Genomic DNA, 22,248 nt, shown 5'->3' with positions numbered 1-22,248 from the left:
ATTTTGATCATGTTAATTTAATAGTTAATGACTTTTAATTGTTTGTGTCTCTTGATTGCCTGAGCTGAAAATTGAAAAATCCCCGATCTGATGGGATGCATGATAGGCTATTAAAAGAGTTAAAAATCACACAACACCAGGTTATAGTCCAACATGTTTATTTGGAAGCACTAGCTTTTGGAGCACTGCTTCACTCGTGAAGGAGTGCCACTCCGAAAGCTAGTGCTTCCAAATAAACATGTTGGACTATAACCTAGTGTTGTGTGATTTTTAACTTTGTACACCCCAGTTCAACAGCAGCACCTCCAAGTCATGGATATTAAAAGAAGTATCTACAGAGATCTTGGATGTACTGGTAGTAATATTTGAAGAGTCTTTCGAGGTTTGGAAAACCACTAATATAATTTAAAAAGGTAAGGTGACAAAATAGATAACCAAAGGCCAGTTAGCTTAACATCTGTTATTGGGGAAATATAAGAGCTCATTGTAAAAGATGTAATAGCATAGCACATAGGTATACATAATATGATGAAATAGAGTCAGCATGACTTCATGAATGGAAATCACATCTGACAAATTTGTTAGAATTATTTGAAGAGGTAACAAGTGTGTTTGATAAAAAGGAAGCAGTGCATGTAATATATTTGAATTTGCAGGAGGCATTCGTTAAGGTATCACCCATTAGGCCACTTAATAAACTAAGAGCCCAATATGCTGGAGATAGTATATTAGCATGGATAGAGGATTGGCTAATTGATAGAAGACAGATTAGGATGGGGACAATTTGGGCAATCTGTAATTAGTGGATTCACGATTATTTACAATATATATTAACAACTTGGATGAGGAAAGTAAATGTATTCTACCCAACTTTGCAAATGACACAAAAATAGGTGAGAAGGCCAATTGTGAGGATGACACAAAATCTCTCCAGAGGGATTTTGACAGTTTGAGCAGCGGACAAAAGCTTGGCAGATGGAATATAATGTGGGGAAATGTGAGATTATGCAATTTAGCAGGATAAATAGAGAAATACTGCAGAAAGCCACAGCACAGAGGGATTTGTGAGTTATAAATCAGCTGACTGGGAGCAGCCGTCCTGTGACAGCCTCGCTGTCAGATGGAGAACTGAACTATACGGACCCTGGGCCCGACCCGAAGACACCAGAGCGGGGAAATGGCTCCATCGTGGAGCCGGACAGCTACCTCAGCCCTGGGAGGGTCCAGCAGTTTGCCGTCACCACGGGAATGCACACAGCTACCCCAGAGGGGCAAGACCAGCAGCAAATGGACACTGTTAACCTTGTAAACTGTTAAAATGGGGTTAAAAATTGCCAGCATCAATGTGTGTAGCATCAAATTGGCTACGCGATGTGTATCTACGATGGCCTTCCTGGCCAACGCTAAAGCCGACGTCATGTTTCTGCAGGAATGTGGGATACCGCACCTCAGCAGCTACAGGAGATGGTCGAGCTTGTGGGCCCATGGGCTGTCAGTTTGGTTGGGGGGCAACGATAGCCGCGCCTCCGGCCTGGGTATCCTGTTGAGAGGAGGCAACTTCACCATCTCGGAGGTTAAGGAGGTGGTGGGCGAGCGCCTCCTCGTCGCCGACGTCATGTACAGGAATGCTCCCCTGAGACTGATTAATGTGTACGCCCCAGTGGGTAAGAGTGAACAGTTGGCCGTCCTGCAGCAGCTTCGACTGTTGCTGGCTACGTCCAGGCCGGTCATTCTGGCCAGAGACTTCAACTGTATCATTGATGCAGATGGACGATCCGGCCGGGGGGACAGTAAACTGGACGCCACGTCCAGAGCCCTGATGTACAAGGTAAAAGATGCCAAGCTGCACGACGTCTTCAGCACCACTGCAGACGGAGCACAGCGTAGATACACCTGGTCACGGGCAGACGGGTCTATCCGCTCAAGGATAGATTACCTGTTTGTGTCCCGAACGCTCTCGGTCAGATCCACCGACGTCAAGCTGGTGTTCTTCTCTGACCACTGCCTCCTGCTGACCGACTGTCACCTACAGGACGAGCAGCGGGCTGGTAAGGGAACGTGGAAGCTGAACACAAAGCTGTTGACCCCGGGAAACATTGAGGAGCTCAAGAGGGACTACGCAGGTTGGAGAACCGTGAAGCCCCTCTTTGAGTCCCCAGCGGACTGGTGGGAAACAGTAAAAGGGAACATCAAGAGGTTCTTCATCCTCAAAGGTGTTCAGGAGGCGAGAGAGAGATGGGGAAAACTGTCCCAGCTCCAGGAAAGTATGCAGAACCTGCTCCTGCTGCAGACGATGGGGGTGGATGTCACGGAGGACCTCAAGGAGGTGAAGGACCAGCAAGCCACTCTCTTTGCCTCGGAGGCCTCCAAGATAATCTTCCGGTCCAGAGTCCGCTTGGTGGAGCAGGACGAGACGTGCTCACGTTTCTTCTTCCAGAAGGTGCACAAAGAGAGCTCTGTGCTCAGCAGCCTGAAGGAAGAAGATGGCTCGCTAATGTCATCTCAGGCTGACGTCATGAGGATCAGTAAATCCTTCTATGCCAGTCTGTATGACGCGAAGCCGACCGACAGCACAGCCTCCCAGTCGTTCCTGTCCTCTATCACGGAGGTCTTAGACGACAGAACATGAGAGAGGCTGGACCAGCCGCTATCTCTGGACGAGCTGACCAAGGCCCTAGAGTCCTTCGAAAAGAATAAAACTCCCAGAAGCGACGGCTTACCGGTCGAGCTCTATTCCGCTCTGTGGGACTTGATTGGCCAGGGCCTGCTGGAGGTGTATGTCAGTATGCTTCGGGCAGGTACCATGAGTGAATCCATGAGGAAAGGCATCATCACCCTCATCTACAAGCGGAAGGGGGAAAGGAGGAAATCAAAAATTGGAGACCAATCTCACTATTGAATGCGGATTACAAAATTCTGTCAAAGGTAATCGCCAACCGGGTCAGGTCTGCTCTAGGGTCGGTGATTCACCCTGACCAAACCTGTGCTGTGCCGGGCAGGAAGATCGCTGAGAGTCTCGCACTCCTCAGGGATACGATCGCCTACGTGCAGGACAGAGGGTTGGACACCTGCCTCATCAGCCTGCACCAGGAGAAAGCCTTTAACAGGATATTACACAGGTATATGAGAGATGTTCTCTCCAAAATGGGCTTTGGGGAGGGAATCTGCAATTGGATCAGACTGCTCTACACCAACATTGTCAGTGCAGTCTCAATCAATAGGTGGGAATCAGATAGCTTCCCAGTCAGATCTGGAGTCAGGCAGGGCTGCCCTCTCTCTCCTGCCTTGTTTGTGTGCTGCATAGAGCCATTTGCCGAGTCCATCAAGAAGGATGCGAGCCTGAGAGGGGTGACTATTCCTGGCAGCGGGGGCCTGCAGGTTAAGGCCTCCCTGTACATGGATGACGTCGCCGTTTTCTGCTCGGATCCGCTGTCCGTGCACAGATTCATGTGCATATGTGACCAGTTCGAACGGGCCTCGGGGCCCAAGGTAAACCGAGGCAAGAGCGAGGCCATGCTCTTCGGGAACTGGGCCGACCAATCCTCGATCCCCTTTACCGTCAGGACTGACCACCTGAAGGTGCTGGGTATTTGATTCGGGGGGTGCTGGGGCGTGCGCCAAGTCTTGGGAGGAGTGTATCAGCAAAGTGAGGCAGAAACTGGGCAGATGGAAGCTACGGTCGCTCTCCATCGCGGGAAAAAACCTGGTCATCAGGTGTGAGGCACTGTCATTGCTATTATACGTGGCACAGGTCTGGCCTATTCCCGAACCTGTGCCGCTGCAGTCACCCGGGCAATCTTCCAGTTCATATGGAGGTCAAAGATGGACTGGGTCCGAAGGGACTCGCTGTACAAAGATCTGGGCAACGGGGGAAAAAATACACCCAATGCCACCCTCACCCTGATGGCCACCTTTGTGTGTGGATGCATCAAGTTGTGCGTGGATCCCCGGTACGCAAACACCAAGTGTCACTACCTACTGAGGTTCTACCTGTCCCCGGTGTTGCGAAGGATGGGCCTGGCCTCACTGCCGCAGAACGCTCCGAGTAGTTGGACCGTTCCGTATCATCTGTCCTTCGTGGAGAAGTTTATTAAGAAAAACACCTTTGACCACAAGTCCATCAGGAAGTGGTCAGCACGTAGTGTCCTTGAGACCCTTCGGGAAAAGGAGAGGGCGGATCCTATCGAGCGGTTCCCTGAGCAGACTGTGAAAGCCATTTGGCAGAATGCCTCATCGCCAGAACTTTCCAACAAGCACCAAGACATGGCCTGGCTGGTGGTGAGAAGGGCTCTGCCTGTGAGATCCTTTATGCACGCCCGGACTCTCAGCCGCACCGCACGCTGCCCTCGAAGCGGCTGCGGGGGGGACGAGACTGTCACACACCTCCTTCTGGAATGTGCCTATGCAAAGGAAGTCTGGAGAGGAATGCAGTGGTGTTTGTCGAGGTTCGTCCCGAGCAGCGCCGTGACGCGGGACTCCGTGCTCTACGGCCTGTTCCCCGGGACGCACACCGAGACGAACATCAACTGTGCCTGGAGGATCATCAACTCAGTGAAGGACGCTCTCTGGGTGGTCCAAAACCTGCTGATCTTCCAGCTGAAGGAGTTGACCCCGACTGAGTGTTGCAGACTGGCACATTCCAAGGTCCAGGACTACGTGTTGAGGGATGTGCTGAAGCTTGGGGCAGCTGCCGCCAAGGCGCGGTGGGGAAAGACCACTGTGTAAAGTCTGCCTGCCTAACGAAGAACAGGGGGCCCATGCAGTCATTTGGGCTCTGCTGACGCCTCAGCTAATTATATGGGCATATGATTGAAAAATGTACAGACCTGTATAAAAATGATAAATTCTGATCTCTGTATGTACATGTTTACATATGTATGGCATGACCAACTGTACAGACCATCAAATTATTTTATGAATAAAGTATATTTTTGAAATTAAAAAAATCACAATTTCAGCATTTTATAGGGAAGGCAAATGGAATGTTGGCCTTTATTTCAAAAGCTGAAAATGTGTTGCTGGAAAAGCGCAGCAGGTCAGGCAGCATCCAAGGAACAGGAGAATCGACGTTTCGGGCATAAGCCCTTCTTCAGGCATAAGCCCTGACCTGCTGTGCTTTTCCAGCAACACATTTTCAGCTCTGATCTCCAGCATCTGCAACCCTCACTCTCTCCTTTATTTCAAAAGGACTGGAGTTCAAAAATGGAGAAGTATTGCTCAAACGATATAAGGCACAAGACTGCACATGGAATAGTGTGAAGAGTTTGGTCCTTTTATCTAACGAAAGATATACTGGCACTGGAAACAGACCAAAGAAGGTTCACTGGTCCCAGATATGGAGAGACTGTTCTTATTAGGAGAAGTTGAGCAGTTTGGACATATACTCATTGGAATTTAGAAGAATGAGATTAGAGGCAAAAAGGTTGATTCCTTATTGAGAAAGACCAGGACTAAAGGGCATAATCTCAGAATAAGAGATCACTGATTTATGACAGAGATGAGGAAAATTTGTTTTCCCACAGACAGTAGTGAATCTGTAGAATCCTTTGGATTTTGAAGTATATTCAAAGCTGAGATAGAGAATTTTTTAATCAGGAAGAGAATCAAAGATTATAAGGATTAGGCAGTGAAGTGCAGTTGAGAATTATCAGATCAACCATGAGCTCATTGAATGGCGGAGCTCCCATGTCTTATGGTCTAACCTCATCCTTTTGTGAATATGACGATTGATCTAAACTGTTATTTGTTTATCTTTAATTGATAAGTAATTGTAAAAATAACAAGCAAAACATGCTTCCTACCTACACAAATATGAATTCCATTCAGAAAGCAGGTAATTTTACTTAGTCGTGAAAAAAGTGACAACGGGGTTCATTAATCGCAACTTTGTACATTGATGAGTTCTGAACCACATCTCTCATATCACTGACGTGCACACTTTGTTGGCAGTTGTTTTTAAGAAGTGCTGTAGCTCCAAAGATTATATGTTGTATTGAAAAAAAGCTTTTTTGTTAGTTTCTGAGGCTCTGTGCATACAAACAGGCATTGTAGAGTGAAGAGGAGTGACTTTGCATTGAAATTAATTTTTATAAAAAGAACTGCCTTTGAACTTACATTGTGTACATTGGAGTTCTTGACAATTTCTATTCTAGGATTTTCTGTAAATCGAAATTGCTTATGTGAGATTTCCTTTCCCTTTTTTCTTTCAGGTACCGTTTTGCTTACATGACATAGTGCTCAATGCAGCCGTTAATAAAAGGGTGAGGCTCTAAGCTTCTGTTTGTGTGGACACTACCACGTGTACGCTATTCTGTGTTCTATTGCATGAGACGTAACTAATGAATCATGAGTTCTCCAATACGTCCAGGTGAGTAGTGTAAAGTTTATATTTCTCTTGTTTTGCTGTACTGAAATGGATTTTAAATCTGCTGATGTGTTCTAAGTAATTTAATTGATGGTTTTCTTATTGAAGCTTTACTTTGACAGCAATTTGACTTGATTTGCTTGGCTGGGAGCTGGCAGACGTATGTGAAAATGTGGTTAGAAGCTTGACAATAATCCATGGTGTCATATTCACTATTTGGAGTAAACAAAAGTGAGCTTTCAATGATAGAAAAGTTGTTGTATGATAAATAATGATTATAAAGCCATGTTTAATTGAGTTTTACAGCAGTTTAGTTAAGATGGACAAATTGTTGCTTAGAAAATAGATTTGTATGAATCGTACATTAATGCAAGTGTTAAGTATTGCTCAGTCAATACAACTTAATTACCGTTTGTTTATGCATCAGTGGATACACAGGGCATTTCCTTCTTTTACACCGAGATGTATGTCTAGTATTATTTCTCTGATGACAAGTAATTATTTATTTCATTCATAGAATTCCACGAAATAGTGTCTTTAATGCAAGTCAATTTTAAAAAGGTGTGCAGAACAAGCCTCAATGTAAAAGTGTAGAAAACAGTTTTGAAATTGAGCATGTTCATTATGTTTGTCAATATATTTTCAGTAGAAATTCTGGTGTTGTAGCAGCAACTTTTTGTATTTGTATCATCTTTCAAGTTTTAAACTTTAATATAGAAATGGAATATATGCAGCAAATAACCATGTAAAGGGATGATTAAATGTTTGACTATTACTAATTAATTGTACATCGTTACCATATTTTTTATCTTTCTCTTTATAAGAGCTTATGGACTTAGTAATTGATCTTGATAAACATTCAGTCCAGTAAATGCTTAAATATGTTCAAAACAGTGTCACTAATTTACAAACATTCAGTTGAGAAATTACCTCTGTACTGATTTTGGGACTTCAATCAGAGAACAGCTATACAAAACATTGCAGTATGTTAAATGCTTTGCCTCCCATTAATTCTGGACTAGGGGGCCCATTTTTAAGGTTAGAGGAGATTTTAAAAAGACGTGGTGACAAATCTTTTACACAGAGGGTGGTTTGCATGTGGAATGAACTTCCTGAGGATACGGGCACAATTACAATGTTTAAAATACATTTGGATAAGCACATGAATGGGAAAGATTTGGAGGGATATGGTCGAGGAGCAGGCAGGTGGAACTAGTTTAGTTTGGGATCATGTTCAGCATGGACTGGTTGGACAGAAAGATCTATTTCTGTGCTGTATGACTCTATACGAGTTAAGAAGATGGTGTGATCTGTAAAAAGGAATGTTATCCTGTTCGTTCCAATTAATATCTGTGATCTTATGGTAGCTTCTGAGCAATGTAAAGATCCTGAATTCACATCACTTTGTAGAAAGTTTTGAAACTGAACAGAAAACAAAATCTGGTAGTTTCTGCCTCACACACATGAGCTGTTTATTAAATAAAAACCGGAAGAACTGCGGATGCTGTAAATCAGAAACAACAACAATAATTGCTGGAACCAAAAGCTCTGTTTTGGTTGTGGTGACCTTTCCTCAGTTCTGAACATTAACTCTGATTTCTCTCCATAGTTGCTGCCAGACCTGCTCAGCTTTTCCAGCAATTTCTGTTTTGGATACACATAAGCTATTGGATTGTTTTCAAATCTACCTGTTCATGAATGGTATTTTGAGAAGAGAATTAGTTACTCATATCTAGTATGGCCTAAGTGTGACTTCTAATGTTCTCAGTGCAACTCTGCATTGACAACAAATATTGGTTTTGTCAGTGTTGCTTTTTTGTCTTTCAAGTATTATAACTCTTCTTACAATGGCAGTTGTATCAGAGTGATGCCCGAGTGTGAAGGAAAACAATTGCTTCACGCTTAGAAATTACTTCAGCTATTCTAGAGCTGTGTCCTTGATGTAAGTGAGCAGCAAAATGACACAGACCCTCTAAAATTACAGAACTGTTACATGAGGTGGTTCATTTGACTCAAAATCTTGTTGCCCTCTGTACAACAGACAATGGCTGCAAAACTTAGTGACCTTGTAAATAGAGATTATGATGATTATAATTAACCAATGTCCATTGCTTACAATGTAACAGCATGTAACAGCATGTAAACGTTGTGCTGTCTGATCATTTGAATGATGAGAAGGTGTCGATTGCATAAAAGGTGCTGTTGAGAAGCAGCCTGCTTGTTCAGGGCACATCATCAGAGGCTCCCATAATTTAAAGCTAACCTGCATCTCTTAATGTGGAGATTCATTTTGACTGGAGCAGGTGCTGGAGGTCATTCTAGAAGTTGACCTGCAAAGACACAAGCATGGAAAAAGGGAAAAGAAAGCAGTTCTCCAAACTGATGCTGAACTGAGATGTTGTCATCGACCCAGACAGAAATTGTGAAAGCAGTGGGATCTGATAATTATGATAGTCAATGCTGCGAGTCTGGCCTGGACAATCTAAATGCAGTGTCCTCGCCAGAGCGGAGAACAGAAATAGCCCCTTAATCTGTCGAGGGTTGATGGCTTCTCCCTTTTCCTGTTCACAGCTCCAAGCTGTTCAGCTATCTGGGAGCGAATCACATGGTTGTTGCCAGGTAGGAGGCCTTTTGTCATCATTAACTGGTAGTAGTCCACAGACCATTCAACTACTTTTTATCAGCCAAATCTCCATATGTACACAGTTCTTGGCTCCAGCTCATCTTCAAATTGCAATTGAAATGTTTCTAATGGGATTTTGTCCTTTCTTATATAAGGAGATGAAAACAGTACGAATACTCTTGATGTGGTCTCTCTGATGACCTAAGCCACTATAATAAAACATATCTATTTTAAAATTCTACTTCACACAAAATAAACAACAATATTCCATTGCTTTCCAAATCACTTGCTGCACTTAAATGCTAACCTTTTGTCATTCATGTACCAATATACTCAGATCTCTCAGTGCTACAGAGTTCTGTAATCCTTTCCTATTTAAACAATATGCAGCTTTTCTGTTCTCCTCCCAAAGTGGATAAATTCATATTTTCACAATTATACCCCATCGTTCAAGCTATGGCCCACTCATTTAATCTCTCTATGTCTGTAGCAGATTCTATACCTCTCCGGACAAGTTATTTTCCTGTGCGCCTTGTTGTCATCAGCAAATGTAGCAACCATAAATTCAGTTGCATTGCCTTTAATCTTAATATTATTCTGCTAAAAGCAGCAAGAATGGTATTTGCTGTTTTGGGAATAACAACAAAACAAGTGGCTTTTCTTGGAAAAACATGTGCCTAATTCTAGGGGTCACATAAGCCAAACATTGCGTGTTACTCATCGACACAGTTTCCTTTCACTTGCAGCTGCATGTCCCAAGCTTGATATATGCAAGAACTGTGTACTGCTCACTCCTACCATTATTATCATTGATAGATGCGCCTGTTACAGAGGAGTTGGTGAGGATTTTGCTGGGATTAGAGGGTTTGCATTATAGGGAAGGTTATATAGGCTGGGGCTTTTTTACCTGGAGTGTCAGAGATTGAAGGGTGACCTTAAAGAGGTATATAAAATCCTGAGGGGCATTGATAAGGCAAATAGCCTTTTTCCCAGGGTTGGTGAGTCCACAACCAGAGGACAGGTTTAAGGTGAGAGGAGAAAGATTTAAAAATGACATGAAGGGTAACTTTTTTATGCAGAGGATGGTGCATGCCAGAGGAACTGGTTGAGGCAGGTTACAATATTTAAAAGATATCTGGATGGGTATATGAATAGGAAGGATTTAGAGAGATAGGGCCAGATGCTGGCAAATGGGGCTAGGTCAGATTGGGACGTCTGATTGGCGCAGATGAGTTGGACCAAAGGGTCTATTTCCATGCTGTATGACTCTATGATTCTATGACAAGATCAAGTAGATTGTTTTTCTTGGGTTGGTTGTCTCACCACCTGTTGAAGGGCCAGTCTGGCAGCTATAGATTTATAGTTAATGCTCCCATTAGTTGACAGTGGTGCAGGGTCTTTCCTGTTGCTAAATGTGTGTTCTGCTGTGCGGGGTAAGAGAGAGAGTATTGGTTGAGCATTGAGATTCAAAGTGACACCATGGACAACAAATCAGTTTTGCCTTCCAACTGATCGGTCTACTCCATATTCTTTGGATGAGATGCCTACCGTGTTTGCTGACTCCTGCACCAATACTGGTGATTCAGGCCACAAGTAAACATGTGTCTTTGATGCCATTCTGCTGATCCATGGGTCATACTTGTAGCCTCAAGTAAATGTGGTAAAAGTTCAGTTTCTCCCTCTTCTTCCCTTTTAATTGTGGACCAATCTGCTGTACTTTCTTTGTACATTTTTCCATTGCTCATGTCAAATTGCTGTTTGTCTCAAAAATACATTGAAATAGTCCTGGATTATTTATGAGACAGCAGAAGGGTAAACATTATATGCTATTTCGTAAATTATTTCATTTTGTCCACTGATTTGTGTGTCAGACTAATACTGTAATTGTAAAACTCTGCATGCATTAAGGTGGCCTTGGAGACAGTGAGTTGATTAAATCAGACATTAAAGGAAAAGGTTCTTTCTTTATTCCAGAAGGAACACACCTCCTACATGATTTTCTGTAGTCATTATTATTCAGGAAGAACCGTTTTACATTTATTTTAGGTAACACATTTTGTTCTGCTTTCTTTTCTGTTCAGAAGCCTGCATTTATTTTTAGAACATTGCACTTTGTTCTGATTCTTCTTGACACTGGAGATTTCCGAACTGATTCCCAGTGTTGACTCTTTGTTCTGTTCTATTATGTTGTTTCTATTCGGACTTAGCATTTGTTAAGCCAAGTTCTTCATCAAGAATTAATGACCGATTGTCAGGCAACTCTATACTAATGCTTTATTCAGCCATGCATTTATATGGTAATAATAAGTAATGCAGTATTTTCTGTTCTGAGGTAGAGGCTGATTTAAGTAAAAGGTGCAGTGTATTTATTTAACGAGCTTGACTTATTTGAGCATTAGAGATGCTGGGATGTTTGCGTGACTGCTGTTACTTGATAGAAGAAAGCTCCTTTCAGCTTTAATTGCGGTGTAATTGGATAGAACTTAACCAGGGTAGTGCACGCTGTGTGAAGACAGTAACCCCTGGAGACTTGAGGTAGATTCAGCAATGTACCTCCTTTAAATTAGATCAGATACCTGCTGTGCTGCTTGCATCCACACAGCAAAGCTGGGTTTAAATTCTGTTTCACTGCGTCCTTGTGGAACAACTTGCAGCGAAGTCTGGAAGAGAGTATGGGTAGACAAAAGGAGGTACCTGAGAAGTAAAGGCAATCAAAAGAGAACAGGACAATTGAAAGGGGGAGGATCATTCTTTTTCCTCCAAAAATATATTTTTGTAAGATTTGTGAAAATACAATTCAAAACATTTCTTTTATACTGCAATATTGGCAATAAAATTCAACTTTTCTGCATACAGTATGGTGCACGCAAAACAATTGAAATAGTCTTAATATTTACAATGAACATTCCACGTCAGGACCCATGTCACTTCAGGAGTACAGCTTTCAAATTGGCAATTACAGAAAGTGCAATAGATTATTTTACTAAACATCACGTTCCAAGGTTCACTTACTCCTAAGTTTCATCAAGTATGTTCTGTGTGAGGCACACAGCCGAAGGGCATTTACAGATTCCAGTCCTTTGTATACCATGACGAAGGGTCTTATGTAGCTACCTTTGTAAATTGTGCCACTGCATTGACTGCCCAAAGCTTTAGAGTGTCCCTTGTTACATAGTCCTGCATCAGAATTCAGTTTAGGAGAACTCTTGACACCAGAAAGCCAGCAAATCTGGGGGAGAGCTGATCTTTGTCTCAGTGTGCATCCCTGGGAACAGTCAACACTGCATAAAGTCCTGTGCATACAGAGCATAAAGAGCTGATTGGGATGAATTTCAGGAAGTACCACTGCATCCCTCTCCAGGTCTGCTTTTGCAATGGCACAATGCTCAAGAAAGTGGTCAACATCTTTTCTCCAGCACAACCACTGAGGACAATGTGTAGAATGGGCAACACCCCAGACCAGTAGTAAGAATGTAATCTGAAGGGTTTCTCACCACCAGTCAAACCATTGGGTGCTTTTTTGTAAGGTCTAGAGATGAGAGTTTTTGCCAAATGACTTTGACAGTCTACTCGGGGAACCATCTGTCAGGATCTACCATCTCCTTTTCCTGCAGGGCCTTGAGAACCTTATATCTCGAAACAGAGAAAATCAAAGCTGGAATAGGTCTTTCAGCACTTTGAACCTGCTCTATCATTCAACATGAGCATGGCTGGTCATCCTATTCAGTACCCTTTCCATGCTTTCTTCCCATACCCTTTGATCCCTTTTAGCCGTATGAACAATGTTTAAATCCTTCTTGAAAACATTCAATGTTTTGGCCTCAACTGCTTTCTGTGGCAGAGAATTCCACAGCCTCACCATTCTCTGGGGAAGAAATATCTCTTCATCTCCATCCTAAATGGTCTAGCCTGGTTCTGTGTTCCCTGGTCATTGGGAACATCATCCTCTATTTACTTTAACAAGTCCCGTTAGAATGTTTCAGATTTGTATGATATCCCCACCCCAACCAGCACCACTATTCTTGTAAACTTCAGTAAGAAGGATTCTGCTGAAAAGTGTGAAGTTGATCAAGAGGGCTAAAAACATGTCCAAAGAGGGCTGGTGTGATCTGTTCCTTCAGCTTCACGTTTGGGAAGTTTACTTTAGAAATTCTTTGAAAAGTCACTTTACGGGCTGCAGTTAGGTCATATAGAAGGCAGGTTTTCCGGAATGCACCTTGTTGATTCAATAAAGCTCAATTTTGTCTTGAGTCTTGAAATAGACAGCAGATTTTTATGGCATTTGTAAATAGGGCACCTTACCTCAGTTCAGACATAGGCACTTGACGTTTGTATTTTAGTTGTTATCAATATGTTGGAAGCATATTTCTCATGGAGAATATGCACACATGTCACATGCCATGTTAAAGCTTAACCACCCATTTTGTACTTGTAAAGTAGCCATGTCATCAACAAGCTTCTAGACATATATTTTCTGCAAATACATTTATTTATCACTGCATTACGAATTTTTTTGGAAGCTGCTTGTGGTTTTAAAATACACTATTAGAAAGCCAGACTTCAGAATAATTTGTGCATATTTATGAATGATTCCGCATTTTGATTGTTTCTCTACCACCTCATTTGAAGTCAGTTTCATACAAACTGAAGAAACCATTTGCATTACACTGTTCTCAGTTTTCTCCTCAAAACGGTTCATCAGAAAACTTTGAATATATATTTAAATACCATTTATAATTCATGCCTGTAAATTAATAAAGATAGTCCAATATTTTCAACTGACCATTTTTATTTCTGCTGGTATCAGTTATACAGGCGCATGTCAGTTTTTGCTCATTGGCCAGGCTATCAAGCTTCTTTTAGTTTATCACAGAATGCAGCAACAGAGTACAGCTTTCTGATATCAGTGGTTCACCAGGAACAGCTGATATTAGAAAATGAAATCTAAGTTAGAAAACCTGTTCACATTTGTAAAATATATGCTCGCAGTGGATAAGTGTGTCACTTGTAGGCTAGAGGGCAGAATGATAATAGCACAACAGGCAAAATCTATTTTAAATCCACATTTTTCATTTTAACCAACCTCAATGACCCAGCCCTCTTATGTCAGACCATTATAAAAATCCTATCCCTTTCTGCATATACATTGCAGTAGGTTGTCACAGTGCATTAGATGTACTTCTAACAATATTTACAGTTATCAACATCATGCATTACTAAGTTGATTCTTTAGCATTCAATAACCATAACAAATTATTTTCAGAGCAATTAACAAATGCATGCATCAACATATATTTTATGGACTATAAAAGTTTCTTAATTAGTCATCTCTCTTTCACACCTATATATTACATTAGTATCAATACTTTAATTTTATTGGTTAATGTTGCTTCAACTTACAGGTCTGGAAAATTTAAGTATGTTTTTAAGAATATTGAAAATGTTGAATTATAAAGTTGGATCTGTATCTGCATATATTTTCAAATCTTTTTTTCAAATTGTCTTTTTCAACGATTGTTAAAAATCACAGAGGAGAGATGTAACACTTTTACATTATATTTTATTATACCAATGTCTTATTCAATAACTTTCACTTATATTCTCTGAATTTTCTTGTTGATTTTGGTTTGATGAGATATTATAGTGTTGTGGGGAAAATCATCTGCCTCAGAGTGAGAGTTGGGGTTCAACAACAGAGTTTATTGTACAAGGAAATACCAGAGCTCCGGGGAGAGAAAGACACCAACAGCACAGGGGTCAGCTGTGAGCCTTCTCTCAACCCGGAGCACATGTCAAGATATTTTGTGATATAATAGGTCAGTGATGAGGTTATTGTCTCTGTAATATAGTTTGTTTGTTGTAAACATTGCAGAATCATTGATAGTTTTGATGCAGTCATTGTCAGTTCCAGCCGTTGTTCATTTCAGCGTGGTCGATGTCAGTTTCAGCGCAGACATTGTCAATTTCAATGCCTGCATAGAAGTCCATTGCTGTAGTAATGGGCACTATTCGCTCTTTCTGAGAAGGACAATTACTGCAGTCTTGGCTATTAGCACTTTGTATTGAGTCCGTATCAAACAGTTAGCATTCCTATTAAAGGTGTTGACTGGACTCAGACACTTTGGCGGGTAGTGTACGCTACTCATGTGTACTCTCTCCCTCACCCACCTTAAACTAATCAATGAGGTTGTGCTGGCATTCTGGTGGCCCCAGGCAGTATCTGTGTTTGCTCTGCTGTCCCTCTCCATGTTGTAGTCTGGCAGCCATCTTGTGTGACAGTGGTCCAACTTATGGCTCAGCGGCGATCTTGTGTGACTGTGTGCCTAGTGTCCTGGTACTGAAGAAGTGCTACAGTATTGGAGGTTGAAGTTGCTACCCTTAGATAAAATATTAAGTTGGACTCCCGTGAGGTAGATGCAAAAGATATCACAGCATCATTTTGAAAAAGAGTGGTATTGCAATATTGGAAGTAATGAGCACAGCAGTATTCCTGTTAAGCATCTAAGCTAGTATTTGTTAGTGACTGAAGTTTTCTGTACTGTGCATCCATCAGTGAGCACCTCTCCTGAACAAGAGAAATTTCTTACCACACAGATTTCTGATTAAGAATTTGTGTTTCTTCTGGGATTTTATTGAAACCATATGCTACTTAATGTGTTTTGTAGGGAATGGAGCATAACAACATCTGTCTTATATTAAATAACAGCGTACTGTAGCCAGCCACCTTATGCACCCCCTCCATGTTCTATTTCTGTAACTGTTGAGTTTTTATTTTCAGAAATTATACATTTTTGGCAAAGGTCAGTTTGATGATAATTAAGATCTCAAGTCCACGATGTGAAAAAGACCAGGTTCAGCTGATAATATTTCTGAGATGGAATTCAAAGTATGCTTCATAAAGTTCCACAGTGCGAATTCAAAGCTCCTGTTCTTAAACAATTACACCAGATCTGCAACCAGAAACCTGGAATGAAACATCAGTTCTATTAATTTTCTTACCCCTTTTAATTCATTCAATTTGTTTGCACTCATTATTGTGAAATGGAATTAGGGATTCCACAGTGGCTCAGTGGTTAGCCTCACAATGCCAGGGACATGGGTTCAATTCCACCCTTGGGCGACTGTCTGTGCGGAGTTTGCACATTCCCCCCCCATGTCTGCATGGGTTTCCTCCAGGTGCTCCGGTTTCCTCCCCCCATCCAAAGATGTGCAGGTTAGGTGGATTGACCATGCTAAACAGCCCATAATGTCCAGGTTTGTTGCAAGGTAGGTGGATTAACTAAGGGAAATGCAGGGTTACAGTTTTGGGGTCGGTGGGAAGCTCTTCAGAAGGTTGGTGTGGACACAATGGGCCGAGTGCCTGCTTCCACATTGTTGTGATTCTATGATATCATAAGAAGAACATAGGAACAGAATAGATCATGTCGTCCCTTGAAGCTGTTTTGTCAGTCACGGTGATTGTGACTCATCAGTGACAACCTCATATCCCTCAATACTTTTGTTTTACAGGAATTCATCAAGGTCAGATTTTAAATTAATATTGGTTAGCATCATTTGCCATTTACAGAAGAGAATACCAAATCTCTACCATAATTTGCATGGAAAAGTTTTTTGCAGTGTGACTCCTGAGAGGTCTGCTTCTGATTTTTAAACTGCCACCTCATCCTCTTGGAGCTAGAGGGGTCTATCTACGCTTCAATTCCCTTAATGCTGACAAACTTCAATCAAATCATCACATTTGGTTTTTCAAGTTCTGGGGGAGAACCATAATTTAACACTTAGAGTCCAGTTATCAATCTGGTAAATCTATGTTGCATCCTCTCCAAGGCCAAAGTATTCTTTCCAATGTGTGGTGCTTAGAACTGCTCACAGTAGTGTAACATGGAATTGCTGGAGCATAACTTGCACTCTCTTGTATTCTAGCTCTTTCGATACACTACTGTATCGAAATTCGATAATCTTATTTGACATTGTTTTCCCCATCTGTGCGTCACATTTAAATAAAATAACTGCAGGAAACACAAGGTCTATTTGAACTTCTACTATGTCTAAGCTTTTATGATTTTGAAGATACTGTGTTTAATCCTTTTTGATTACCTCACATTTCCCAAATTGCAGTCTGCCATTTTGTTTTGGCAACTCACTTAATCTGTTGAGATATCTTGGTTAATACTTCCACATATACTGATTACAGTGTAAGATGTATCATTGGCAAACTTGTGAGTTAGAATCAACAATATAACCTGGGAGTCATAATGAATTATGCAAGAAAAGTGAAATTTCTTCCCATCAGTGGTTCAATCATTTTGCAATCTTTAATTTGTATATGTCAAGACTACTGCAATATAGAGGTAGACATGGACATTGGATGATATGTGAAGTGCTTGAACTAACTTATGTTTTTTTTCTCATAGATTTAGGTTCTACCCGAAGTTGGGTTTGTTATTTAGAAATAGATGTCCAACATGCTTTATATTATATATATATTATGAGACTGATATATCTTTGAGTATGTATTGATCAGGTACAATGACATTATGTCACTACTGTTTTACACCACAGCATGCATTATACTGCTTCCATGATGTGATCACATCCTGGGTATAACTCAAGTGGCAGTATAACTTTGGTGTGTTAACCACTGTATATTCCAAAATGTATCAGTTTCCTATGCTTGCCATGAAGCAAAATTACATTCATTATTGTATTTGAAAAGATTTTTTTTCTAATCCTCATTAAATTTTGCAATTAATGCAATTAATGGAACAGAGATAGTCGGAGAAGTGACTGAGGAGGATTCTGGGAGAAGTTGGCTCGTTCACCATGACTGAGAAGGGGATCATAGAGGACCCAGTACTCAACAGGAAGAAGGACATCCAACAGAGGGAAGCAGTGAGAAGCAACTAAAGAGGATTGTGGGAGAAGTCAGCTTACTCACCATGACTGAAAAGTGTCGGTGCCAAAGACATAGTGAAATATTTGGATAAGGGAAAGGGAGAGTGAACAACCAGGAGTTGGAACCTGTGTGACCTGGGGAGGGATGGCTTGGAGGACTTGCAGGATCAGTTTCAGGTGTTAGGGAATGAACTGCAAGAAAGGACCTCCAGGGTAGTAATCACAGAAATATTATCTATACCACCAGCTTCATTATTAAGCAAAGGCAGATCTCGGAGATAAAAGTTTGGCTTGAGGGATGATATAAAAGGGAGGAGTTTCTGGGAAGTTGGGATCACTTTTGGGTAAGGAGAAAACTTCAGACGTGATGGATTCACCTAAGCAGAAATGGAATTAATCTCCTGGTTGAGAGAGTAAATAAAGTGGTGGAGATAGATTTAAACTTCTAAGACACAGGGGTGTGTTGAATAATGGGCCTAGTTTTGTAAGTACCACAAAGGACAGAGAGAGAAGATGGGGAATGGAGAAAATGAATTGAGGAAAGGCTTGAGTGTTGACAGTGAACAAGGAAATGATTGTGTTCTAATGGGCAAGGAAGAGATAAAAGTAGGGTTAGATTATATGTATGTTAATGCACAGAGTATCTTGAACAAAATTGGGGAACTGGTAGCAGAAATTGCTATCGGGGAATATGTTGGTAACATTGACAGAAACATGGCTCAAGCCAGAACAACACTGAAGACATAACATCTTGAGTTATAAGTGTTTTAATAAAAACATGGTGGGTAAAACAGGATGAGGTATAATAGTCTTGTTCAAAGTTAGTGTCATTGGCCCTTGAACAAGCTGCAGTTCCTGAATTAGAATCTGTGGTTGAAGGTGAGAAACAGGAAAGGATCAGTGACTTTGTTGGGTAGACTTCCATATAGTGGAGAGGAAGTAGAAGAGAGCATTTGTAGGCAGATTAGGGAAATCTGCAGGACAAGTTATGTTATGATAGTTAGTGATGTCAATTACCCTGGAGTAGACAGTGAAAAAGGTAACTATTGAGGTAAGGAGAGGGAGCAATGTGTGCAGGAGAATTTTCTGTAACAGTACATTTTACAGTTCTACCAGGGTGCGGGGCTGTGCCAGATCTGGTCCTAGGAAATGAGGCAGGCCAAATGGAGAGGATCAGAATGGGGGAGCATTTGGGAAACAGTGATCATAATATAATAAGGTTCAATATTAAGTTGGAAAAAGATTTTTAAAAATTCAATGATTAAGATCCCAAGAGAAAAAAGGCAAATTTGAGGGGTCTAAAAGTTGAACTGGAGCAGGTTAATCGCAAACGCATTTTGATGGATAAAACAGTGGATGAAAAATGGGATAATTTCAAAAGAGGGATAACCAGAATGCAAGTTAGGTACACATGAGAAATAAATAGAGTATCCAAAGCTAAAGTACCTTGGATAATTAAAGATATTAATGAGAAAATAAGGAAGAAAAAGAAGACATTTTGGAATAATAATAATAATAGAAATCAGGAAGAGTATCTGAAATGGAAGAGGGAGGCTAAGGCTAGAATAAAGAAGACTAACAGGAACATGATGGAAGACTAGCAGGTGGCACTAAAACAAATGGTAAAATGTTTTTCAAACATATTAACAGGAAACGATTAGTGAAGGATAGAATGGGGCCAATAAGGAACAAGCAGGTTATGTTGCGCACTGAAGCAAAGGATCTGGCAGTGATACTAAGTAAGGACTTTGCTTCTGTGCTTAATAACTTGGAAAATGGTGACAATGGCCTTGTTAAAAATGTGTGTTGAGCAACTGAGCAGTATCGTGATAGAGAAAGAAGAGGTGCTAGAAAAGCTGGCTGCACTCCAGGTAGAGAAATCATCAGGCCCAGATGGGATGCATCCTGAGATTGCTGGGAGAGATAAGGGAGGAAATTGTGAAGGTGTTGACAGAAACTTCCCAGGCCTATCAGAATTAGTCCTGGGGGACCGAAGGACAGCAAATGTGGTGCATTTCTTTAAGAAATGGACAAAGGAGAACCCCAGGAGACTACAAACATGTCAGCTTGACATCAATAGTGGAAAAACTGATGGTGGTCATAATACGGAGAAAAGGTAAACATACACTTAGAGAAAAAGACAGCCAGCGTGACTTGAAGGGTAGGTCATGCCTGACAAATTTGATTGAGTTCTTTGTCGAGGTGACACAAGCAGTGGGTGAGGGTGCATCAGTGGAAGTTGTCTAATTGGACTTTCTGAAAGTATTTGATACAATTCGATATGGCAGGTTGGTTAACAAATTAGAAATGTTTGGGATTGATGGGCCATTAGAAGCCTGGATTAGAAGTTGGCTGAAAGGTAGGAAACAGTGGGTAGATGTTGATGCGTGTTTCTCAAATTGGGGACCATTTGAAAGTGGTGCTCTCCAGGATTCTGTGTTGGGACCCTTGATTTTCTGATTTATTCAAATCTTTAGAGATGGATGTTGAGGGCAAAATCTCTAAATTTGCATAAATTTGCAAATTTGCCCAATTTGTCAATGTCCCTCTGAAATCACTCAGCCTCACAAGTCAAGAGGGCGATGCTGAACCCGGGGGTTGGGACTGAGATAAGGTGGGGGGAGGGGAAATGAGGAAGCTGGAGAAATCTGCAGCCATCCCGTGTGGTTGGAGGGTTCCTAGGCGGAAGATGAGGCGCTCTTCCTCCAGGCGTCATGTGACCAGGGTCTGGCGATCGAGGAGACCAAAGACCTGCATGTCATTGGTGGAGTGGGAGGGGGAGTTAGTGTTCAGCCATGAGGCGGTTGGGTTGGCTGGTGCAGGTGTCCCAGAGGTGTTCCCTGAAACGTTCCGCAATTAGGCGGCCCGTCTTCCCCAATGTAGAGGAGACCACATCGGGTGCAGCGGATACCATAAATGATGTGTGTGGAGGTGCAGGTGAATTTGCGATGGATATGGGAGGGAAATATACCCCTGGTGGTAGGGTCTGTTTGGAGGTGACGGAAATGACCCCACCACCAGGGATATATTTCCGTCCCCACCCCTATCAGCGTTCCGGAGAGACCACTCCCTCCGCGACTTCCTCGTCAGGTCCACACCCCCCCACCAATCCAACCTCCACTCCCGGCACCTTCCCCTGCAACTGCAAGAAGTGCAAAACTTGTGCCCACACCTCCCCCTCACTTCCCTCCAAGGCCCCAATGGATCCTTCCATATCTGTTGCAAATTCACCTGCACCTCCACACACAGCATTTACTGTATCCGCTGCACCCAATGTGGTCTCTAACCCAACCGCCCCATGGCTGAACACTTTAACTCCCCCAAGGACATGCAGGTCCTTGGCCTCCTCCATCGCCATCACCCTCACCCTCATCTCCTTCCACCTATCGTATTCTCAGCGCCCCTCCCCCAAATTCCCTCCCCCCTACCTTTTATCTCAGCCCGCTTGGCACACCAGCCTCATTCCTGAAGAAGGGCTTATGCCCGAAAGGTCAATTCTCCTGCTCCTCGGATGCTGCCTGGCCTGCTGTGTTTTTCCAGCACCACATTTTTCAACTCTGGTCTCCAGCATCTGCAGTCCTCACTTTCTCCTTACTGTCCTTGGAGCAAGGAAAATTAAGAGGTGACAATTAAGAGGTGACTTTATTGGATAATGAACAATTTTGACCAGATAAAGAAGGATATCCTGTTTAGATGACTTGGTGTGTCAGTAACTAAGGGTCCCAATTTCAAGACTGTCAGTAAGAGAGCTAGGAGTTGTTGAGGAAAAAATTCTTTACTCATAGTTGTTAAGATTTAGAACATTTTGTCTGGGAGAATGATGGAGGCAAATTCCATAGAAGGTTTCAAAAGAGAGCTAGATATATATTTGAAAGTGATGAGAATAGAGGGGTAAGGAGAGATGGTTGGAGAATGGAACTAGCTGGGAGCTCTTTCAGGAGTTGGTACAGACACGAGGGTCAAATGTCCTCTTTCTGTTCTGTAAAATTCTATAATTTTATCTCTTAATAATAGATCTTCCAATATGTACTCAAGTTGCAAAGACGATTGTCTAGAAATTTGAAAAGGCAATGCTTTCATTGGAAACACAATCCCAAATCAATTTATTAATACTAATAATTCTGCAGAGATCCTCAGATTATTTTTCTTTCCACTCAAATCAACTAATTCCTCTTTTTGTTCCTGAGACAACGATTTAGGCTGAACCGGATAAATTTCATTTGAACAGATTGTCTGATATGTTGACATTGCAGACCAGAACTCGGCTTTTTAAAAATAATCCCATTTCCACATATTTCTGTGTTTTTGTTAATGATGTGAAATTTCCCCACTGCAGCAGAGAAAGGTCTAAAATTAATTTTATTTA

The 22,248-nt window shown here is 41.8% G+C and overlaps 1 protein-coding gene across 4 annotated transcripts in view; it reads left to right on the top strand.

Moving 5' to 3' along the window:
* The window catches only part of LOC122549771 (histone deacetylase 9-like), a 796,606-nt gene that overhangs the window by 48,942 nt on the left and 725,416 nt on the right, over window positions 1-22,248 (top strand). For all 4 annotated transcript variants that reach the window (XM_087987095.1, XM_087987091.1, XM_043689766.2 and 1 more), the window contains exon 2: window positions 6,210-6,367. Coding sequence is in view for 3 of the 4 variants with exons in the window: in XM_087987091.1 (XP_087843217.1) it covers window positions 6,346-6,367 (22 nt within the window). In the remaining variant the exon portion in view is untranslated. The remainder of the gene's footprint in view (window positions 1-6,209; window positions 6,368-22,248) is intronic.

The sequence above is a fragment of the Chiloscyllium plagiosum genome, unplaced genomic scaffold, assembly GCF_037043375.1.
Source record: "Chiloscyllium plagiosum isolate Xiang-an unplaced genomic scaffold, Cpla_swu_hap1 HiC_scaffold_5, whole genome shotgun sequence".
Lineage (NCBI taxonomy): Eukaryota > Metazoa > Chordata > Chondrichthyes > Orectolobiformes > Hemiscylliidae > Chiloscyllium > Chiloscyllium plagiosum.
The sequence above is the reverse complement of the archived record's forward strand: the minus strand, read 5'-3'. Positions and strand labels throughout refer to the sequence as shown.